Source organism: Heloderma suspectum, chromosome 3 (assembly GCF_057233095.1).
Source record: "Heloderma suspectum isolate Gila_16-S chromosome 3, 16-S_ref, whole genome shotgun sequence".
In the NCBI taxonomy this organism is placed as follows: domain Eukaryota; kingdom Metazoa; phylum Chordata; class Lepidosauria; order Squamata; family Helodermatidae; genus Heloderma; species Heloderma suspectum.
The window spans coordinates 320895067-320918354 of NC_139460.1; the positions used below are offsets into that span (position 1 = coordinate 320895067).

General features: G+C 45.7%; 1 protein-coding gene across 2 annotated transcripts in view; it reads right to left on the minus strand.

Annotated features, from left to right (window-relative positions):
* Positions 1-1224: 1224 nt before the first annotated feature.
* Positions 1225-23288, minus strand: part of ABCF3 (ATP binding cassette subfamily F member 3) — a 35188-nt gene continuing 13124 nt past the window's right edge. The window contains exons 9-21 of one of the 2 annotated variants that reach the window (XM_084847654.1): positions 20632-20691; positions 20295-20351; positions 18401-18423; positions 16820-16875; positions 16138-16338; positions 15145-15221; positions 14367-14411; positions 12602-12734; positions 11221-11309; positions 8612-8703; positions 5957-6089; positions 4540-4627; positions 1225-2412 (exon numbers count right to left, since the gene is read on the minus strand). In XM_084847654.1, the coding sequence (XP_084703780.1) occupies positions 2254-2412; positions 4540-4627; positions 5957-6089; positions 8612-8703; positions 11221-11309; positions 12602-12734; positions 14367-14411; positions 15145-15221; positions 16138-16338; positions 16820-16875; positions 18401-18423; positions 20295-20351; positions 20632-20691 (1213 nt within the window). In that variant the 3' untranslated portion in view covers positions 1225-2253. The remainder of the gene's footprint in view (positions 2413-4539; positions 4628-5956; positions 6090-8611; positions 8704-11220; positions 11310-12601; positions 12735-14366; positions 14412-15144; positions 15222-16137; positions 16339-16819; positions 16876-18400; positions 18424-20294; positions 20352-20631; positions 20692-23288) is intronic. The other variant, XM_084847655.1, reaches the window with a different exon arrangement.

The following is a 23288-nucleotide window of genomic DNA, read 5'->3' on the forward strand; positions in this document are numbered from 1 at the left end:
TGTCCGGCTGCAATTGGTGGGTTAATTAACCCACAAATTGTGGGGACATGTGTGAGCTACTTTGGTTTCCTGGAACAACCTCTGTGGTATTTGTAGGCTGTGTCTGTTTCTGTGACATCTGAACCTGGGCCCTTGGAATGTTCATGGGTTAAACAACCCCAAGTTAACCCATGGGTTATTCTTGGGTTAACTCAAGGTGGTTTAACCCGTGAACAACCCCAAGTGCCCAGGTTTGGATGTCGCATTCATAGGTTGTCTCAGGAAACTGGAAGCAGCTTGTGCATAATGTGCATCCCCATAACCGTGGATTAGTTAACCCAAGAATTGCCACCATTCTGTCCAAACAGGGCCAATACATATTATCAGAGCATTTTAATTTTTTGGTTCAATAGGTTCCTTGCAGTAAGAATGACTTAGAAGTTTAAAGAGGTGACAGCTCCCTCTTTAAATCATGCAAAGCAATAGATCTTAATCAGTTTCCGCCCTTGTACAGGAATTGTTGGGTATAACCTTGCACTTGCTACTCCTAGAGAGGGTTCTCTTTGGCTGTTCTACCATTTCTGTGAAGTGTGTACATGAAAATATTAGCCTGGACCTTGAATTCTAGCCACAGTATGGGTTTTCCGGCCTCCCCCTTCTCTCTGTAGCCCTTTAAAATATGCTGCTCTTTAGGGTTGGAGGATCTTTGGGAATGGTGTGGGATAGGATTCCCTGGCAGGGGTAGGTGGGTCAGAAATTGCCTCCCTTGTACCAGCAAAACTTAAACGTCTGAGCCAGTATTGTTCTGATCAAATGGGAAGGGTGGTATCACAAGCGTGGCCATTTCTAGGTACTAAGGCAAAGCCAGATTGTTCCGTGTTTTACAATTCATGCATCTGTCCATTCATATATGTATGTACCCATTCAAACCATTATGTTTAGACTCATTCCCTGAAACCGTAATATATAAGCACCCTCCTACATGCAAGCATACACCTAAACATCCAACTGAAATGTGGATTTTTACTGCTGCATGTACTCAAGCTTTTCTCATTCTCCAAGAGCAGGACATTTGCTTTTTGCTGTTAAGTCTGGCTCCTCAGAAAAGAAAACATTCTGCTCACAATATATTCTACAACATGGTGTGAAAGTAGCTCACCTCTGTAGTGCACTTTGGGAGCAGAGGTTGTGATCGGCTCCCCCGGTCATTTTCTCTTATCACCCGCAGAAGTAAAGCTACATCTGGTGAAAAATGGGAAAATAAACTCCAAAGCCAGAGAGATCCCATTTTATTTACACAGCAACCTCAATGCTGATGAACAGGGAGTTGAAAGCTTACCTTGCAACATAAAACCATGTTTATTATCAAGACATGGTGCGTTAGCTGGGACAGAACGTAGTCCTGCATGGAATTTAGATCTTTCGAAGCTCAGAGTTGTGTGGACCATTCTTCGACACAAGCCCCAAGATGAGGAGAGCCAAGATCGCCACCTTCTGGTAGACAGTGGGGCTAGCTGCCCCACTTCCTCCACCACCGCGAGAGAACCCTGGCTTATACAATGCCTACTCTCTCAAGATCACAGCCAAGTGGGAAGCGGGGCCCCTTTTGGCATACAAAAGTACCACCTTCTGAGCAGGAAAGAAAGGGAAACTTAAGGCTAAGCCATGAAGAGAGAAGTGCTTTCCAAAGAGGATCTGGCTTGTGTGTTTGAAAGTTACATGAAGAGGCTGCACCTCTTCACAGGGGGGCTGGGTGGAAGGAGAGAAGGAAAATTCCTCACCCTGACAATTTCAAAGGCGAGTTTGGAGTTTCACCCCATTTCCTGGAGAAGCTACTTAATGTGCAACATCGAGCAGCATTTACAACCAGAAACCTTCCTATACTCATCGAACATGACAGTAGCAGGTTCAATTCTACAGACAGGTGGGAAGAGAGAAGGGATTGCTTGCAGCAGATACTTCCCTCCACCACTCAAGCAGCACTGGACACGCCACACCTCCCTCTCTGCTGTCCTTTGGTCCCTGCCCAGCAGAGACTTGGCACAGATCCTGCAGAACGAGCAACTCTGTTCACTTTCCTCCTCTTCCTCCCCACTGCAATCCCCAGCAGGTGCTGGTTTATGGGAGAGGAAGGGTTAACCCAACAGGAGATCGCACGGCTAATGTTCACACGATGTAGGTGAAATCCCTGCTACACCATCAGGCAGGATGAGGGCTGCTGTGCGGCCTACTCCGCTCCCAACCAGCTCACGCACGCTGTCTGGGAAACCCACTTTATAGGAAGCCCTCCTTCCGGAACTGCTCCTGCAGGATGTCTCTGTATTCGTCAAAGCCTCCCTCAATGCGTTGCACGGTGCCGTTCCCACACACCCACAGCTCGTGGCAGACCAGACGGATGAAACGCTCGTCGTGGGAAACTAGGATCAAACCGCCCTAGAAGAAGATGGAGGAAGAATGCCTCACACCAGGGTTGGGGAATCTCCAGGTCACAGACCATATCAGCTGCCTCCTCCACAGCAACATTCCTACTGGTTCAGGGCTTCTGTTATTTTGGTCCCCCCTGCCACTGACAGTACCCATCTTTCTTACTGTAGGACCTGCTTTGTATTTTGTAATCTCATCTCCAATGTAAAGCCTAGGAAAGTGTTATGTTGGCCACAGCTGAATGCAAAACAAAAGACTATAGCAAGTTAACTGACAAGTAGGAGATAGCATAGCATAGCTGGCTGGGAGATTATGGGGGTTGTAGTCAAACACATCTGGATGGTGCTAGGTTGGGGAAAGAAGGCTTATAAAGAGGGTCTGAGATTAAGTGGATGGTTACTAGAGACAAGGCCACTCCTTTTGTGGTTCTCAGGCTGTGGAATTCCCTCTCCAGAGGGGTCCAGTCAGCCCCCTCTCCTTTCTTTTAGAAGACCAGTTAAAGCTATCCTATTCAGAAGAGGATATGCATCTTAAACTTCTGTTTAGACATGACACTTTTTTGTCTGTCTCCCTCCTCTCCTGAACTCTCATTTCCACTGGCCATTCCACTTGCTCATTAAACTTTTATATAACTTTATGAATAATTAGCAGATAAATTTGCTTGTTTTCCTGTTTCCATCCCCAGCCCCTTTTCTTTTTCTATCCTGTCTATTATACTGTAAGCCTGCAGGCAGGGACTGATTTGTTTTTTATTCTTTGTACAGAGCCTAGAATACATTACGATCATTATAAATATAAACAAACAATACATCATTTATGCTTTAGAAAAAAATATTCTGTTTCTAACTGCAATTCTGTACCTTACTTTTGGACCACCAAGAAGAGCTGGGAGCCAATTTCATCTTCACTCAGGTAAAGGATGCTCCGTCCCCCAGGAAATAAACATCTTCATGCTGACAGGCCTTTAGCAGAGCATTTCCGGGGGAATGGATTTTGGCACTGTAGCTGCCATGTGTAGCAATTGCCACTGGTGCACTGTCACCAAAAGGATGACTTCAAATGAAGCCATCCCTCCTAGAGTAGAATGAGGACAAGGGTGCTAAACCCCTCATACCTTTCATGGGAGGGTGAGGGTAAACCTAGGTCATTGTAAGCTTCTGGTGAGAGGATCTGGTTGGGAGTTTTATGTTCAGGTGAGAGCTAGAGGCACCCATGTTGTGGTTTTGGTTTTTTAAAAAAATTTCCATCCTGTTAGATACTTTGAGAACTGGATGGTTTAGCCTATTTTATTATTTGCTCTTCTCTTAACTCACCTCTCTGTATTTTGCGGATATTGGCTTGTTGCTCTTAATTTAAATTAATCATAACTGCTGTTAGGTACTCTGTTGATTTTATGATAGATTTAAATTGTTATAAGCCCCTTTAAGGGCCAGTGTGGGATGAAACACGGGGAAGAAATCTATGATAACAGAAGATGTGTATGCGTCTGCCTATCTGTCCATGCCGTAATGCTAAGACAGTGAAACCTTGATACCTGAAACTTGGTATGCATACTAAGGGAACCCTAGGGGTGTGCACCTCATGTTTATGTGGTTTTTAAAAGACATTAATCAATTTTAATCAATTTTAATGTGTCCATGTGGTTGAAGCCTGCACTAACATCTTCAGCCACCAGGGACAGATTCCCCTAACCAGCATATAGCTTTGCAGTCCATACAGCTTGGAGCCAGGGGAGATTAGTAGGCCCAGGGACAGAGTAATACATGCATGCCCCCACCGTCCTGCTATGGGGCATCCCCTCCCCCCCACAAGGGAATGGAGTAGACAGACCCTTCCCTCAGGGGTGCACCTTGGCAGAGGTGCCAGCAGACATGGCTTTACTCAGCTGGGGCGGGCACAATGTGTCCACCTCTGACAGCTGTGTAATTTTGACGGCTTTGCTGTGTCAAAAAAAGGGCTATTCCATGCTGTGTAAAATGAAATCTGTTCAACAGTATATTGTAATCAAATTAAGAGAAGTTTCTTTGGGGTGATGTAACCGCGCAGCATCGTTGATAATGGGAAGAAAAGTATACAGGTTGCAGAAAGGGGGTGTGTCCACACACAGACTAAACAGCCACTTGGAGGAAGACTTACCCGGAAATTGTTGAGTGCCTTTGCCAGGGACTCAATGGTCTCCATGTCAAGGTGGTTTGTGGGCTCATCCAAAATGTAGAAGTTGGGGCTGGAAGGAAAAGGAAATTCAACTAATCTGACACTAACCTGGTAGGGTCCCAAAACAAGTCTCAAATGTACATCCCTGATGTCCAGTGAGAAGCCTCCAACATTAACAAGGTCAGAAACGTCAGAGGCTGCCCAACAGTTTTTACACAGGGCTCCCATTGGCTATCAGTCCAGGACTGCAGAAGAACATCAGAAGAGCCCTGCTGGATCAGACCAAGGGTCCTTCTAGTCCAGCATTCTGTTCACACACTGGCCAACCAGCTGTCGACCAGGAACCCACAAGCAGGACATGAGTGCAACGGCACCCTCCCGCCCATGTTCCCCAGCAAATGGTGTACTTAGGCATACTGCCTCTGATATCGGAGGTCGCATGTAGCCATCAGGACTAGTAGCGATTTGATAGATTTCTCCTCCAAGAATTTGTCTAATCCCCTTTTAAAGCCATCCAAATTGCTGGCCATCATCACATATTGTGGTAGTGAACGTCATAGTTTAACTATGTGCTGTGTGAAGAAGTACTTCCTTTTACCTGTCCTGAATCTCCCACCAATCAGCTTCATGTGATGATCAGGGGTTCTAATATTATGAGACGGGGAGAAAAATGTCTCCCTATCCACTTTCTCTACATCATGCATAATTTTGTACACCTCTATCATGTCTCCCCTTACTCACCCTTTTTCCAAGCTAAACAATCCCAGCTGTTGTAACCTTCCCTCATAGGGGAGTTGCTCCAGCCCCTTGATCATTTCAGTTGCCCTTTTCTGCACTTTTCCCAGCTCTACAATGAATTTTCTCAGGTGCGGTGACCAGAACTGTACACAGTACTTCGTGGTCGCACCACAGATTTGTATAAGGGCAGTATGATATTGGCAGTTTTATTTTCAATCCCTTTCCTAATTATGCCTTAACACGGAATTTGCCTTTTTCACAGCAGCCACACACTGGGTTGACAAGGATGCGACCCTCCCAAGATGCTCTGAGAGAAGACTGCCTGGCCTAATGCTAGGCTAGGCACTTGCCTTGTGTGGAGAAGCCATAGCTCAGGAGCACAGCAAATGCTCTGGATGCAGAAAGCCTCAGGTTCAACACCTGACACGGCCATCACAAACAGCGCTGGAAGAGAGCTCTGCCTGAGACCCTAAAGACCAGTTGCCAGGGGACCACCGGTGCGACCCAGGATATGGCAGCTTACTAGATCTTAGGTTCAAAATATGCTACTGCGCAGCAGCATATCAGCAGTTGAAGCAGCAAGCGGGAAGTGCGGGGATGCGTTTGCCCCAGCACTGCAAAGCGCATCGCACTAAGTTCTGAAAGAAAACTTGAGGCTTACCAAGGCATGGTCATCTGGGCAAAAGCCACTCTGCTTTTCTGGCCTCCAGACAGACTGGCAACAGGGCGGACTGCTAGCTCTCCAGAGACTCCATAGCACCCCAGCTGATGACGGTACTCCTCCTCTGTCTTCCCTGGAACCCACACAGAAAGAAGGTGTCAGATTCATGGAGTGCAGGCCTAACAACAGCTATTAGGCATGACAGCTAAACGGCATGGGATTACAGGGACAGGGTCCCAAACAAAGCAGGAAGGACATTCACAGAAAAGATCGCACATGAACTGGAGTAACTGCTAGGAAAGACCCCAAGCTACTAGGATCTGGATGGAAAGTTAGACAGTGTCATTTGGTCATCAGATTCTTGTGCATCTGACCTCAGGTGGAGGAAGGAAGGAAGGAAGGAGGCGGCACTTGAGGCTTCTTGGCAAATTAAAACAATCCACACTTGAACAAAATAAAGAGAGTACTACATCATTAAGCCAACTAGGAGCAGTATCAAAGATACATTTATCTCTTTGAAATAATGTAAAGCACTATACACCTTTCCCATTCTGTTGTTTTCCTCGATTTCTCTGCATTGTTCATTTAAGAAGGCCTTCTTGTCTCTCCTTGCTATTCTCTGGAACTCTGTATTCAGTTGGATATATCTTCCCCTTTCTCCCTTGCTTTTCGCTTCCCTTCTTTCCTCAGCTACTTGTAAAGCCTCATCAGACAGCCACTTGGCTTTCTTGCATTTCTTTTTCTTTGGGAAATTGGAGATCTCAAGGGAACGTTTTGTGCAAAGACGGGCATGATAAAGGACAAAGAAGGCAGGGACCTAACAGAAGCAGATGAGATGAAGAAGAGGTGGAAAGAATACACAGAAGAACTATACAGGAAAGATCTGAATGTCCCTGATAGCCATGATAGTGCGGTCACTGAACTTGAGCCGGACAGCCTCGAGAGTGAAGTCAAGTGGGCCTTAGGAAGCATTAGTAACAACAAAGCTAGCGGAGATGATAGTATTCCAGCTGAGCTATTTAAAATCCTAAAACATGATGCTGTTAAAGTGCTGCATTCAATATGCCAACAAATTTGGAACACTCAACAATGGCCGCAAGACTGCAAAAGGTCAGTTTACATTCCAATTCCAAAGAAGGGCAATGCCAAAGAGTGTTCAAACTACCACACAATTGCACTCATTTCACATGCCAGCAAGGTGAAGCTCAAAATCCTACAAGCTAGGCTTCAGCAGTATGCGAACCGAGAACTACCGGAAGTACAAGCTGGGTTTCGAAGAGGCAGAGGAACTAGAGATCAAATCGCCAACATTCGCTGGATCATGGAGAAAGCAAGAGAATTCCAGAAAAACGTCTATTTCTGCTTCATTGACTACGCTAAAGCCTTTGATTGTGTGGATCACAACAAACTGTGGCAAATTCTTAAAGTGATGGGAGTACCAGACCACCTTACCTGTCTCTTGAGAAACCTGTACGAGGGACAAGAAGCAACAGTAAGAACCAGACATGGAACAACCGATTGGTTCAAAATTGGGAAAGGAGTACGACAAGGCTGCATATTGTCACCCTGCTTATTTAACTTATATGCAGAGTACATCATGAGAAATGCCGGGTTGGATGAATCAGAGGTCGGAATTAAGATTGCTGGGAGAATTATCAACAACCTCCGATATGCAGACGATACCACCCTAATGGCAGAAAGCGAAGAGGATCTAAAGAGCCTCTTGTTGAGGGTGAAAGAGGAGAGTGCAAAAGCTGGTTTGAAACTCAACATTAAGAAAACTAAGATCATGGCATCTGGCCCTATCACTTCCTGGCATATAGAAGGGGAAGAAATGGAAGCAGTGACAGATTTTACTTTCTTGGGCTCCAAGATCACTGCAGACGGTGACTGTAGCCATGAAATTAAAAGACGCTTGCTCCTTGGGAGGAAAGCTATGGCAAACCTAGACAGCATAGTAAGAAGCAGAGACATCACCTTGCCGACAAAGGTCCGTCTAATCAAAGCTATGGTTTTCCCAGTAGTAATGTCTGGCTGTGAGAGCTGGACTATAAGGAAGACTGAGCGCCAAAGAATTGATGCTTTCGAACTGTGGTGCTGGAGAAGACTCTTACGAGTCCCCTGGACTGCAAGGAGGTCAAATCAGTCCATCCTAAAGGAAATCAACCCTGACTGCTCATTGGAAGGACAGATACTGAAGCTGAAGCTGAAATATTTTGGCCACCTAATGCGAAGAGAAAACTCTCTGGAAAAGACCCTGATGCTGGGAAAGACTGAAGGCAAAAGGAGAAGGGGACGGCAGAGGATGAGATGGCTAGATAGCATCACGGATGCAATGAATATGAACTTGAGCACGCTCCGGGAGAGAGCGGTGGACAGGAAGGCCTGGCGTGCTATGGTCCATGGGGTCACGAAGAGTCGGACACGACTGAACGACTGAACAACAACAACAACAACAACAACTATACACCTTAAAAGGATTGAGGGGGAGGGAGAACAAAGGATTAACTGCCTCAAAGCATGAAGTTTGCTAGAAGCAGGGTAACTGAAGGCCAATGAGAGATATTTATCCTTTCCACAACTGGCTATAATCAAACCCATCCTGATTTCCATCATGTACCACAAGGTAACCCCACAGGAAACCCCAAAGCTTACCTGGAAACCTCTTTGCTAATAACTCTGTGGCACTGATGTCCAGATCCAGCTGATCTACATGGTGCTGACTGAAATAGCCAATCTTAAGATTCCTGCCAAGCCAGAAAAGAGTTGGGGAGAAAGAACAATTTTAGTCAGAAATTTTCAGTAAACCCCGATTACTGAAAATGCCACAGTAAAGGAATGATTTCTTCCCTCCCTCCCTCCCTCCGTTGTCTCCTGCCCCTGAGGGAGGGCAAAGTAAAAATTGCTGCTCCTCTATCTGCTTAAGGAGACCAGTTGCCCACAACCTTTCCATGCCAGGGGTAACAAAGCAGGTGCTGCAAGCAATCCGAGGTCGACTCCCATCTTTTTCCACACTGATCACTACTGTTAATTCTTCCCTTTTATCTTTATTTGGACTCGGGTACAACAAGGTTTGGCTTGGCCTAATAACCAGCCATTATTTCTGGTCACCAATCCTTTCTGACAAGTCTTCTGGGATTCGGAGAACTTGAGGGGGGCAGGGTATAGCTAGCGGAACAGTTTATTTATTCTTTATTGTTTCAATATCTTATGTCTCCTTTCAAAGCAAAAAAGCCCTTTCAAGGCTGCATGCGGAAATAACATAAAACAATTATAAAGATATAACACACATAAAACCCGAATTGAGATCAGCAATCCACAAAAAATGATTTAAAACAATAAGCAGTGACAGTTTAAAAACCCAGCCCAACTTTTATTAAGTACAAGCAAAACAACTAAAGAAGGAACTAAATACATCACATGCTAGGGGGTTCCATAAAGATGGGGCCACCAATGGAAGGGCACCATCTCTTGTGCCAATCAAATTGACAGCCGCAGCTAATCTTAGGTCCTGGACGGTGTCCATACAAGTGTAGGTAGTCCTTCGAATAACCTGGGCCCAAACTGTTCAAGGCAGGTGTGGAGAATTCCAATCGGAGGGCCACATTCCAAACTGGGGAAGGTCTCAGGGGCCACATTCCATCTGTGGGTGGGGCCAAAGGCTAAGTGGGCATGGCCAAAATGTGATTACTGGTTTTAAGCCTACTCAGAAGCAACCAGAACAAGGCTTCTGCATATCTACTCTGCAAAAAGCAGGTCTAAAGCATTCAGCAGCACTTTCCAATATCATCCGAAATACCAAGCCTTTGCATATCTACTCAGATGCAAGCATGAGCAGCATGTCTACCCCCACATAAGCAGGACAAACCTCAGAAGTAAGCAGGTCTAATTAGTCACTAAGTTCCTCTCCCAGCTGCCTCCACTCCCACGCAGGGAAAACCTCTTATCTCTGATCAACAGCTGATCAGAGATAAGAGCATTTCCCTACTGCATGGTGACAAAGGCTCCCTTTCTCACTGCACAGCAAGAATGAGCTCAAATCCCCAATCAGCAGCTGATAGGAGATCAGAGCTTTTCCCTGTCAGAAGAAGGGGCGGAGCCTGGGGAAGTTGATGGATTGGATGGGGTACTGTGGTGGGCTGTATCCTGTCTGCAGTTTAGGGCTTTAAAAGATAACCAGCCACACTGTAAATTGGGCCTGGAAATGTACTAACAATCAGTGAAGCTGGTACAGAGTAGGTGTTATATGCTTGGATTGTTTGGCATCCACAAGCAACTGAGCAGCTGGAATCTGTAGCAGCTGAAGCTTCCTCTTTAAAGGACGAGTGTCTCGCTTTGCACTGGACTTTAGGGAAAGGGGAAAGCACCAAGAGACACTTGAATTGCTTCCGCCTTCTCCAAAGCCCAGCACAAAGTGAGACAAGACCTCTCTATACACGCCAAAGGACTCAGGGAGTGGAGCGGAATGAGCTTCTTACTCCTGGCACAGAGGAAGATGGGGCCATTCGTACAGAACTCAGGGGAGGAGATTTTTGTGTTGGATTTCCACAGAACGCGTTATTGCTGTTGGGAACCAGGGTTGTGAACCCCTACCCACCTTTTGCACTTCTCCAATCCTCCAAATGGGGGCCAACAGTTTTAAGAACTATGTTTTAGCTATTGTCACATGGGGTGGGTTGAGGGTCTAGAAACACGGCTACTGAATCAGAACACTGGAGTAGCTTATGCAAAGTAGAATTTTGTATATCTCCCATACTACACTCCATGTCCAATATGATCTGGATTTTTAAAATTCCAATAAAGGGCTATGGAAGTTAATGTAAATTAATGTAAAGGAGAAACAGTACAATACATTTAAGAGAGATGGGTGTTTAGAGGGCATGAAGAAGAGCTTTGAAGAATACAGAAAGCCTGACACTTGGTCTCTGACCGTTCCTGTAATGTTCTGAGATTTAAGCCAGATCTACTACATTTCCAGAGGGTTTTCCCCTCTGCAACCATAAGGACTAGAAACTTTCTTGAACATTCCTAGGACTCATATTTCAGGGTTGAAGCAGCTAAATTCTAATTCACACTATCACTGGAATCCCGTTGGAGGCTTCTCCTAGGCAGACAGCAGCACAAAGCGCATAACCCAAATGCCTATTAGGAATCTAGGAATTGTTTCCAGAGCTCAGCAACAAATCAGCAGCTTTCTGTGGTTTTCCCTCTCCAACCCACTCCCCTATAACTCTGCCACGTCCCTTTATTTGTGTTGAAGTTACCTGTGAGCGTGCCTAATCCCTTGCACAGGCGCCAGGTCTCCCATCAGGATCTTCAACATAGTAGACTTGCCAGCTCCATTCTCCCCTACCTGAAGGAAGGAAGAAAGGAATGGAGACAACCACCAGAGCTCTGTTCTTGGGTCTGAGGGTTCAGGGAGCAGGGAGAAGGCAATGTGTGGTACACTGAATAGCACTAGTTAGCTATCATTTTAGTCTGGCCCTGCTTTATACTAGGCAGTCCTACACTTTTCTTTCTTGATAATATGAACTAAAGCTAAGTAGGCCAAAGCAGGGCACAAAATGCAAGACTGTGTGAAGTATGTCAGAGATACTATACACAAGTTGAAGCAAGGCAAAAACACCTGTCAATTAGAGAATTAAACCAGGCCAGTTAAATTACAGTAAGAACTGGTAAACATCTGACCATCTCATACTTTTTGTGGAAAAAAAATATTTGAGACCTGGCTACAATGTGGCAACCAAGCAGAGTTCTTGAGATGTTTCTAAACACCAAAGTGATGGTTCCCCTTCTGCAGAAGGATCTGCCTTGCTGAGTATCTATCTTCCTTTCTAACTTAATTTTTTTAAAGTTGTTGTTAGTGTCTGAACCATTTTGGAACCATCTGAATTAAATTAGCATCCCCAACACCTTGGGCATCTGGTTCCACAGGCCAAGTGTCATATTGGGTCATTCCACCAACAACATTCCCTACATCCTCATTCCTGTTAGAACCCCAACTCTCAAAAAATGGCTGTCTAAAGTATGGATATTATGATCACACACAGGCGAACCTCTTGTCCTCTGCATATGCCAGCCTTCCCCAATCTGGTGCCCTCCAGATGTGTTGGACTACAACTTCCACCCCTGTATATATTCTTTGCATGTACCAGCTTTCTCCAATGACCAGGCTGGCGGGGGATAATAGGAGTTGTAATTAACACATCTGGAGGGCACTAGGCTGGGGAAGGCTGGCCCCAGGACTATAAATGTATTTCCATGTCCTGGTGGTTGGGGAACAGCAGAAGTTCTTATTAGGCCCTTTAATTAAAAATACATGTAATGTTTTCCCTTTGTCATCTCTATTGAGTAGAGGGGTAGCCCAGCTGGTGCCCTCCAGATGTTTTGGACTACAACTCCCCATAATTCATGACCATTAACTATACTGGCTGGGGCGTATGGGAATTGCTGCCCAAAACCTGTGGAGGATGCTAGGTTACCTACCCAGAAATTTTGTGAATCAATTCTACCCAATGATGCAAGCTAATTTCTGAGTGGTTGGAATTTACTTTATAATATTTATTGTTTTGTTGTTCCTGTTTAATTTTTGTCATCTTTCTGCTGAAAACTTAAAATTAAAGACAAAGCAAATCTCCCCCTTACCACACAGATGCGGGAGTCCAGGTCAGCAGAGACCGAGAGGGAGCAGAAGATGTAGTTATTCGGCTCATAGTAAAAGTCCACTTCATCCAGCTGCAAGATGGGAGGAGAGAACTTCTCAAAGCCATCTGGGAACCTGCAGCAAGAAGGACAAGGGAATGGAGTGCAAAAGGAAGTGTCACAAAGGGCCAGGCCCCCACAAGGCAGAAAAGTAATGTTTGTATTATTTAGTGTTTCTAGCACAGTGTTGGCCCTGTATATAATACTTAGCATTTCATATTTTGTGTTTATACTGCTTTTGTATTCAAGGTACTTCGCACGTATTATTGGGGTATAGATGGGGTGCGGAATCTCCTTCAGGCCGAGGGCCAAATTCCATTTTGGAGAAGCTCTCAGGGGTCGCATTCCAGTGGTGCATGGGGCTGAAGACAAAAGGGGCAGAACCAAAAACACCAGTGTATTGTAGCTTAAAGTGTTCTCCCTGCCAGTAACTAAGGCTTAGGAGAAGAGGCATTTCAGCCTTTTAGAATGGGGAAAAACTCCACAAAAGTCAGAAAACCACCAAATGCTTGGTGGTCAGGGGAAAGGGGCTGAGGCCCTCTGGGGAATCATGGAGGGCTGGATTGGGCCCCCAGGCCTGAATTTCTGCACCTCTGTGGTATAGTCTAAGGCACATGATGCAGCCACCTTGCTGAAGCTATGCACGTCTGGGCAGTGCCTAGATCAGAGGCTGCCTGAGAACGCCGCCTAGAGTTCTTCCAAATAAAATTGGTATATAAACTTAATAACTAAATAATGTCCTCTTTGGTTCAGTCCTTACAACAACTTTGTTATGCAGCCATTTTTTAAATTATCTCCATCTTGTAAATGGGGAGCTGAGTCCAAAAGTATGAGAGAGCCTTGCCTAAAGCCACCTAGTGAGTTCATGCCAGAGATCAGATTCAAACTGGAGACTTCTCAACTCATAGCTCTATCTCTTTAGCTATGACACTACACCAGTGCTCTAGGATACTTATGGTGTTAGGAGGCTGTGTCCGGGGCACAAGCCCAACACTGGAACATCTCAGGAAAGAACAGCGTGAACCAAATGACTGCTACACAGATATCACATAGCTCTCAGGCCATTGGCAACAGTAGCCCAAAGGGATGGCCCACTGCAGGAATTGCAAAGGGAGAAGAAGATGCAGACCATTTGCAGTCTGTCTGTGCACCCAAGAGCCCATAGTCAAGAGCCTGCATTCAAGCTCTGTGAAAAGATCCATTGATAGAACCCTCTACAGAAGGTTACCTGAGCTATTAAGCTGTCTGAGGCCCCAAAGGAAACAAAGAACAATAACAAAGACCAACAATCCACAGAGTTAAGATCTTTTGGAACAGTGAAAGGGAAAGGATGAAAACACACACACACACACAGTAGTCCTGCTGTTACCTTGAACATATCAAGGTGAGCAATTCCAACCAGGAATTTGACACCTTGCAGCCACGTTTCAACTTCCTTCCAACTTCTGGATATGTGTCTACTCACTCACATGCTGAGTGCGACATAGTTGTCCAATGCAAGTTCCTAAACCAGTTGATTCACCACTGACTAGAAGTGACTGAACACAGGGTTTGCAAGATCAACCAACTCTTGAACCAGCAGTCATGAAGTGAGTAGCGTTCTTGACACTGAGAAGGCAGAGAGGGGAGTGGTTCTTGCTCATGCCTCCTTGCCCCTCCCCTGCAAGAAGAGAGCTATGCTGCCCCATTTCCATTAAGAGCCACTTACTTCATTATCACCTCAGATTCTTTGTCCACAGGCTTCAGTTTTGGCCTAACAAACAAACAAAAAAGGTCAGATCAATTTCAGTAAAGATGGATACAGTATCAGAGGATGAGTCCCACCCGCAGCAATTTAAAGCTGGGGAGGTCCTCAAGCCGAGCTCCTCTCTTTCGAAACAGCCACCCTTTACAGCCATCTTCTACCACAAATCCACTGGGCTGCCCCCTTCCCATGTCAAAGTACTCCTAACCCCATCCCAGGACATGTCTAGGACAGGGCTGGGCAACTTGTGGCCCTCCAGATGTTTTGGCCTACAACTCCCTTGATCCCTCACCATTGGCTATGCTGACTAGGGTTGATGGGAGTTGTAGGCCAAACTATCTGGAGGGCCACAAGTTGCCCAGCCCTGGTCTAGGACTTCAAAAATCAAGGAGGGTTGCCAGTTGCCCTTAGCTCCGAATGGAAAGCACCTCTATCTGATCTCTATTTTCCCTGTTCATGGTAAAACAGGAAGCTGGCCTGGTTTCATAAAGTTAAACCCAGTAACCCGGGGGGGGGGGGGGGCCTTTCCAGCTGTGGATTCCTAAAGAAGGAATCTTGTTCAAGAAGCTTCGTTACCTTTGTGGCTTTTTAAAAAGAAATGGCCTCTGCCATTTCCAGCTCTCTAGCTCACCCCTGTCCATGTGTAGATCCATCCCCAGAACTGTGCCATCCAAATATGTGCCAATGTCATTGTACCTTCTCTTCCCATCCCATGCATACTCCAACTGGGATGGGTACTCACAGCTTCTCCAGCAGCTTGAGTTTGCTCTGTACTTGAGAAGCCCGATTTGCATTATAGCGAAATCGATCAATGAAGACCTACAAGAAAAGAGAAGATCAGAGACTCTCCGGCAGGAGAAGCCCCTTGCAGAGCTTCAGCCATAAGAACATGGATTTACTCATTGATCCAAACCACCTTTATTTGTATAAGAACATCCTGGTGATTTTGAATGAGATGTCCTTTCAAAAAAGCTTGCCCCGGGCTGCACCCTTAGCCATGCAGTGAGGCCTATGAAGTACATCAGATCTCTCTCTCTGATGCCCAAATGCCAAGGCAGTATGTATAGTAGAATTTGAGCCACAGCAAAGTATATGTTGTATACCCATAGGAATACTATTCAAAATCTGTTATGATTTTTTTAAAGTATTTTCTCATTTTAGATTACACAGAAGATTCTAAGCTGGTGGGCCATATCTAGTGAAGACTCAATAACATAGGCAAGTCAGGGTGGAAAAAGGTTCCAGTAGTCCTCCTCCATCTAACCCCAATTTTCAACAGCTTGCCAGCCCTACCCCAACCCTTGCACACGCAAAAGTTAAAAAAATATTTTTTGGGGGGGCTGATCTTTGAAGTTGAATTATGCAAAATGTTTATATGCAAAGATTGTCTGCATGGTATATTTTGAACACTGGATGTTAGCTTCCCTGGCAAAGGACTGTTATTGTTTATTTTAGGGCTGTCATCCAATTAAATAAATCTTAATTGCATACGTTTTAACCTACGGATTGAATCTGCATTCCTCTACATGCCAAACAGAAAAATATAACACTTCTTTTGGTTTAGATGATGCAGGCATCTGTTACAGCAGGCAACATCTGAAAAGAGGCATTCCCTCCCTTCTCTCACGCAGGGGAGAGAATGCCTCTTTTAAGATGGCACTTGCCATCTGCAGTTACTCATGAGGCAGGGCTGGGTGTCCACTCCATCTCTAGCCACACTCTGCTCCCTTCGCACCTGGATGTGCGCCCGATACTGCTGCTGGGCCTCATACTCGCGCTGCTGGTTCTTCAGCCGCTCTTCTTTGATCTTGACAAAGTTCTCAAAATCACCACGGTAGCTGTCAAGCTGCTGTGAGTGCAGGTGGATGACGTCAGTGGCCACAGCATTTAAGAAGTTCCGGTCATGGGACACCACCAGGATGGTCGACTGCCAAGTCTAGAAGGTCCGGCAAACAAACGGCAGCCTTAGGCTAGCAGACTGGAACTCTCAGCCAGATCAAAGGATTCAAACGAGTTCCCAAAGAGAGCCTTACCCATCCCACCCCCTTCAAAACATAAAGGAAAACCTCTCCAGAGTTTTGGATACTATGACCTGGTTCACATGATCAAATAGCCCACTGTGGCTTATTTAAGCCGCAGTGGGCTGTGGTGTGTGCAGGCAGCCATTTTGAATATTCAACACCTGGGTGCACCTTGTTGTGTCATGCAAACCTGGGGACCATGGGTTATGCGAGCACTGTTTAGCCCTCACATAACCCACAGCACCCAGGTTCTCACAACACAACAAGCTGCGTCCGAGTGTGGAATATAAAAATGGCCACACGCACACACTGCAGTCCACTGTGGCTTAAGCCATGCTGGGGTGCTTGATCGTGCGAACCAGCCCTATGTCTTTCGCTATCAACTGCCACACAAACCTGCAGATAGCTCTCCAGCCAGATGATCGCCCTTACGTCCAGCATGTTGGTCGGCTCTGGAAAGGAACAAAAAGTAGTTTGGGGCAAGGAACCTAGTTAAGGAGTGATGGCAATTAAAAACATGGAACAGCATCCATTTCCCTTGGGAGGACTTAGTGGATAGGTTTTAAGTGCATTTTGGGTCTGACCAATCACCATATTTGTGGTCAGCCTGGAAATTTACCACATGCAAATTGCACTTGGATGAGGCCACAGGTAGCTGTATTGGGCCCTTAGCACAAAAACCACAGAGTTGGCAAAATAATTGCCTCCGTTAGGACTGACCAGCGTTCACAATGCAGTGTGCAAAGTTTGAACTTGAACAGTCTGAAGAATCCCTTCCTCAAAAATTCCAGAATGTCAAGAACATTACTAGGACCAAAACAAATATATTTTACCAATCTGGTGGATCACCTTCATAGATCTGCTGGGGGACAGATGGATCTGCTTTGCAGCAGAGGAGTTAAACTAAACAATAACTTGGTTGCTGCCAATTCTATGACACAATAAAGGCTATCACAGTCTATAAACAGGGTTTGCTCCACAACTGGCCTATAGCTATGTGTTTACATCAGATTCTCTGCCTTCTTCAGACTGTGCAGCCAAATTGGACTCACCCACCCCATAGCACATCATGGACTCACCCACCCCACAGCACTGAGACACATGCTAATACAAGGTCTATATGGCCTCATCAAGTAAAAAGCTGTGGATTCATTCTACAGATGCAGTTAAACTAATGTGCATGAATCAACTTTGGGGGTGATTCAAGAGGAACCCCGCCCCGGCTCAAAAACACATATACACAGTGTATGCTTAGCGACATGCTTTCTGCTCCCTAGCAAGGATTCCCTCCTCCAATTCCAGGTTGCTCTAGCCATAGTTTGCCTTGATGTCTGCCTCAGGTAAACTATAGTTAGGGCAAATCTTGATTATGGTTAGCAAGCCAACTTCAAACAATAGCATCAAGTAACAGGCCATGTTCATATGATCAAATCTCAGCTTAATAAACAAATATTTGCTTGAGCTTCATGCACTGCCTGTAGCCACTTTGTTCCTCCCTTCATCCGAGCAGGCAGACAGGCCAGGGAGCTGCAGTTAACTATAGCTTCCTATCTAAAAAGGGAACTATGGTTAATGGATTCCAAACAAGCCAGGATCTGGAAGGCAACTTTAAACCACGGTTCCATATTCTGGCTTGTCTGGAAGCCACTAACCATAGTTTCCCAGTTCAGACGTGATGGGACGCTATGGCTTGTTTGCCTGCTCACATGATGGGAGGGGTAAAGCAGCTGCATGTGGGTGCATGAGGCTCCTGCATCTCTCAGATTATTATGCCGAGATTTGAGCATCCAACATGGCTGATCAAAAATAGCACTAACCACAGCTTGCCTGATTTGAATGTTGTAACAAACTGGTTAGAGCAACCTGGAAATGGATGAGGGAATCCACACTGGAGAGGGAAGGAAGATAATTCCAAATGAGTCTGTGAATTATATACCACCTGCATCCTTCCTCCACATTCTTCCAGAAGAGACTTACCATCAAGCAGGAGGAGGTCAGGCCTGTAGGGGAGCGGGCAGGAAGGGAGGGGAGGGAAGAAAGAAAGTGTCAATACTGAGGCTCAGTTTAAAGGCTACTGTTTTGATAGTGCTGTTTTTACAGCGCCTCCTGTGGGACAGCCTGGCAATATCTGGAACGCATCCTAAAGCCAATGCTGACTGCCCTGCCCAGATTTAGTAGCTTTGGCTGGGAGATCCTAGAATTCCCACTCAGCCCAGGCTTTTGTACAATTCTGTACAACACACCTGAGAAGACTACAGCTCGCTGCTCAAGTAATCCCAAATCCTGTAACTGAAAGATTAAAATCCGGCAATTTAAAACAACAACAACACATCAAACTTTAAAATTTATATATTTCATTATAGCTGCACCTTTCCTGACTTTTTTAAAACCTGCATTAATTCATTTGAAACTAGAAAAAAAGAGGTTGGAATTCAAAGAAAAGGGAATTGGAGACAAGATGTTTAACGACCGGGATTGTGCTGACTGAACATTCCTCCTACTCAGCCTACTTTATGGTCTCTAAGCTTGCAGCAGAAAATGCCCACAGTTTTCGGGCTATTTTTCTCAAAAATCATGAGATATAAATTGTACCTTGTTCTTTAAACAATGGTTATGTTTTGGGGGATTCTAAGAAAGCCAGCCAGCTATGATGATAAACAACTATAGCTCCTTTCAGTTTGCAAAAGTGCTCTACCATCTTTTTCTCCTTTGCTTTCATGTTAAAATCATTACCAGAAATCCTTTTCTGGGTGCTCCTACCATCAGAAATTTAGGCAGGTGGCAACTGGGGGAAAAGGGCATTCTCAGTGGTGGTGTCCTAGCTCTGGAACACTTTCCCAGGGCTAGTCCCCTGGCACCTAAACGACAGAGTTTTAGGTACAAGGCCAAGACTTTTTATTTGCCCAGACTTTTAATGATTAGTACATTTCATGTTGCTGCATTATGGTTGTCTTTAGTGATATTTTGTTTAATGTTGGTTTGTGTTTTTAGAGGCTATTTTTTTTAAATTGCTGTTTTTAACGGAAGTTTATCTCAGTTAAATAATCTCAAAAAGATTTTGTAAGGTAGGATATACATTTTAAAACAAAATAACCCTATGAGGTGAATTATCATCAAATTTGTATCTCACCCTATTGCAAGGAGCTGAGGATGGTATACATGGCTGCATAGAGTTTTGAACCTACGTCTCCTGCAGCCCCGTACAATTCCAGTGCTATCTCACTACACCACGCTGGCTCTCTCATGTTAGGATGAGTGACAGTGGTTTGGCCAGGACTATCGAAAACACCAGCACAGCCCCCACACACCTCCAAATGCAAGGATTTCCATGCTTCAATATATAAATGAAAAGCTGCGCATATTACTAGATCAGGAATGGGGAACCTCCAGTCCATGGGCCATATGGCCCACAGGGGTTCCCCACTTCAGCCTGCCAGTTTCTTTCCCAGGCCCTGCCCGCTCTCCTGGCAGAAAAAAGCTCTTACCTCTAAACAGCAGCTGATCAGAGAGAAAAGCTTTTCCCTCCTGAAGGCTGAGAAAGGGAGTGATTCAGTGCTGCTTACCTCTGAGTAGACATGCAGAGGCCCTACTTACTTTGGAGTAGGTTTAAAATGGGTAAGAATTGCATGTTGGCCCCACCCACTCTGTCTTTGGCCCCACCCACAGATAGAATGCACCCCCCAAGACCTTTCTCAGATTGAAATTTGGTCCTTGGACTGCAAATGGTTCCCCACCCCTGTCCTAGATTCTTCCCTTCCCTGGGCACAATTCCTTGAGATTATTGGTTCAAGCTAGTTTTAAGTCCACCAGTACCACCATCAGTGCAGTTTCTGGATACCAGCCTGAATACAGCTGAATCAACAAGACGTACTTGGCAAAGAGGGCTCGAGCTAAAGCCAGCCTCATTCTCCAGCCTCCGGAAAACTCTCTGGGGAGAAGGAACAAAGGAGTCATCAGATTCCCTGTGCCAAGCGGGCAACAGTCAGCCTATAGATACAGCAGGTACCTTCAGGATTCTGAAGGGTACAAGGGTGAAGGTCAGGGATGCCCCAGTTCACTCCCACCCCACTGTAACGGGAAGAGAGAGGCCACCAAGCTTTATGTCACCTGGTAACCTCCAGCACCTAATCACAGCCAAGGTGGCAGAAAAACCAACCTAGGACCCCAACAGCAGGAAAAGTCCAGTCTCGGATACAGAGACCACTTACTTGGTTGTCTGTTGCTGCATCTTTGCACTGAATCCCAGCCCAGCCAGAATAACAGATGCTCTGTAGAGGGGAGGAAGAAGCGATGTCACTGGATGGAGTCAAAGTGGGTGTTCAGACGATCAGCGGGGGAAACAACGCAGCGCTGGTTGTTTCCCCTGCGTGTGCCAGTCACATGACCGGGATTACCCTAATTGCCCACGCCTCACTGCAGGTTGCTGTGTTGTCCGAACCTGGCGCATGGCATGGCCGTGGTAACTTTTCACCCACCCTACAACCCCTACTGTAAACCATGCCCGGGAGTGGGAGAAACAACCAATGCTGCATTGTTTCCCCTGTAGATCGTCTGAACCTGGTCGACAGGTTGGGGGACAGGGGCAACAAGTCTTCCCCATGAAGAGAAGCTGTTATGAACCCTGCTGTATAATTTAAAGAACATTTTAAGAAACTAAATCCGGTACAGCTCTCTCCCTTTCTCACAGCCACAACAAATTCAACTGGCTGCAGGATCCAAATGTCACTCTGAATGCACTCAGGCCTTCAACTAGAAATTACAGAGTTTTTTGAACTAATAATCACTTCTCTGAAGACTAGGAGCACCAAACATAACATTAAACGGTGGTCTTTTTTAGGATCAAGCTACATCTGAGGATCAGTTGTGCAATTCCTCCGCTATCCTGGCTGTTTGCTTGAATGGAATTCAGACCCAGAGACTGCCAAAACAATGGAATTTGGGGTGGGGGCTGCTTAATCTTTTGCTTTCCTACTATTTGCTCAAAACTGGCTTCTCCAAGCAACCTATCTGCCCACCAGTGGGGGAGAACAGCAATTCTGGTGTTTGTGAAGCGCATCCAAGGCCGATGTGCATTTAAAAAAAAGCACAAAAGGGGTTGGGAAGAACCACACGCTCCAACTGCTAAATGCAGTGCAAGCCTCTATGCAATATTTTCCCTGATGCTCCATGCAGGGCTCCAACATAGAGTGCAACCAGGAAAGTTGGAGAGGAGATCCAGCCTGCCCTTCAGTCAGGCACCAGAAACCCCAGGACCCTGCTGTAAATGCCAGCATCTGAGGTGCTGCTTCAAGAACATCCAAGGCTACATAAAGAGAACCAATTAACAGCTTGGGAAAAGGAATGAGAAGCTCAGATTAATGTCTCTGCCAAAAGATAATGGGATGATATGGTAGCATTAGTCCCAATTTTCTGCATTCCCTTTTGTCCAAACACAGCCTTTCTTCAGTGAAGCTTGTAAGAATAGGTAACATCAAAGGGGGGTTAACCCATGAATTGTTGTGGGATTAACCACTGGGTTCTTTAGCCCCTAAACAAGCCAGCAGTATAGGTTCATCTGTCATGCTCACAACCTCCGACTGGGTCAATCAGAGGTTGTTTACAGAAAGTGGAAACAGCTCTTGCGTGCAGGCCCACAAATTATGGGTTAATTAACCCATGATTTGCTGCCAAATGCCACCATGATGTGCAAAAAGCCTGAGAGTGAGACCTGGTTTGCACAGAACATTAACTCATGGTTTAACCCATGGATTGTTGAATTCTGGGTTGTTGTGATGTGCGAACCCAACCACGCTAAAAAACAACCAAAACCATGGACAACCCCCCAAAAGAAGCCATGGTTTGTTGTTGTTGTTATTACATTTCTATACCACCCCATAGCTGAGACTCTCTGGGCAGTATACAAAGATTAAAAACATTAAACATTAAATTACAGTATACGTGTTTAAAACCATTTACATAAAACACACAAACAGTATACACAAAGACAACATATATCTAAAAACAACACTGAACAATCAACCATAACCATAAGACAAATCCAGGAATGATGGAAATCTCATCATATGCTGCCAAGTGCCTGAGAAAAGAGATAGGTCTTAACCTGGTGCTGAAAAGGTAACAATGGTGGTGTCAGGGGGGCCTTGTCAGGGAGATCACTCCACAGTTGGGGGGCTACCACCACAGCTGTTGGGGTGTGAACACTGGATTGTTTAAGCCATGGGTTGTTATTACATATTAGCCCCGAACCATGGGTCGTTCAGGGGTGGTTTCGTCAGGCTACAGAGGCAGTGGGCAAGAATTAGCTCATTATGAGCTGCAGAGAGAGATTGGGTAAGGGGATGAGGGTGGTGGTGAATGCCTCCCTTGAGGAGGGAGTGATGCCATCAGCCCTCAAGGAGGCAGTGATAAGACTGCTCTTAAAGAAGCCCTCCTTGGATCCCCAAGTTTTGAACAACATTCACCCAGTCTCGAATCTGCCATTTTGGGGCAAGGTGATTGAGCAGGTGGTGGCGATGCAGTTGAAGGCACACTTAGAAGAAGCCGATTATCTAGATCCATTTCAATTGGGCTTCAGGCCTGGGCATGGGAGAGAAACGGCCTTGGTGGATGATATGAGGAGGGCTTTGGATAGGGGTGAACGCTCCTTCCTTGTTCTCCTCGACCTCTCAGCAGCTTTTGATACCATTGACAACAATATCATCCTGGACCGCCTGGAGGAGTTGGGCATTGGAGACACCATATTACGGTGGTCTCAGTCCTTCCTCTCTGGCAGGTACCAGAGGGTAGCACTGGGAGAGGTGGTGTTGGACCTGTGGCCGCTCACTTGTGGGGTGCCACAAGGTTCCATCCTCTCCCCAATGCTATT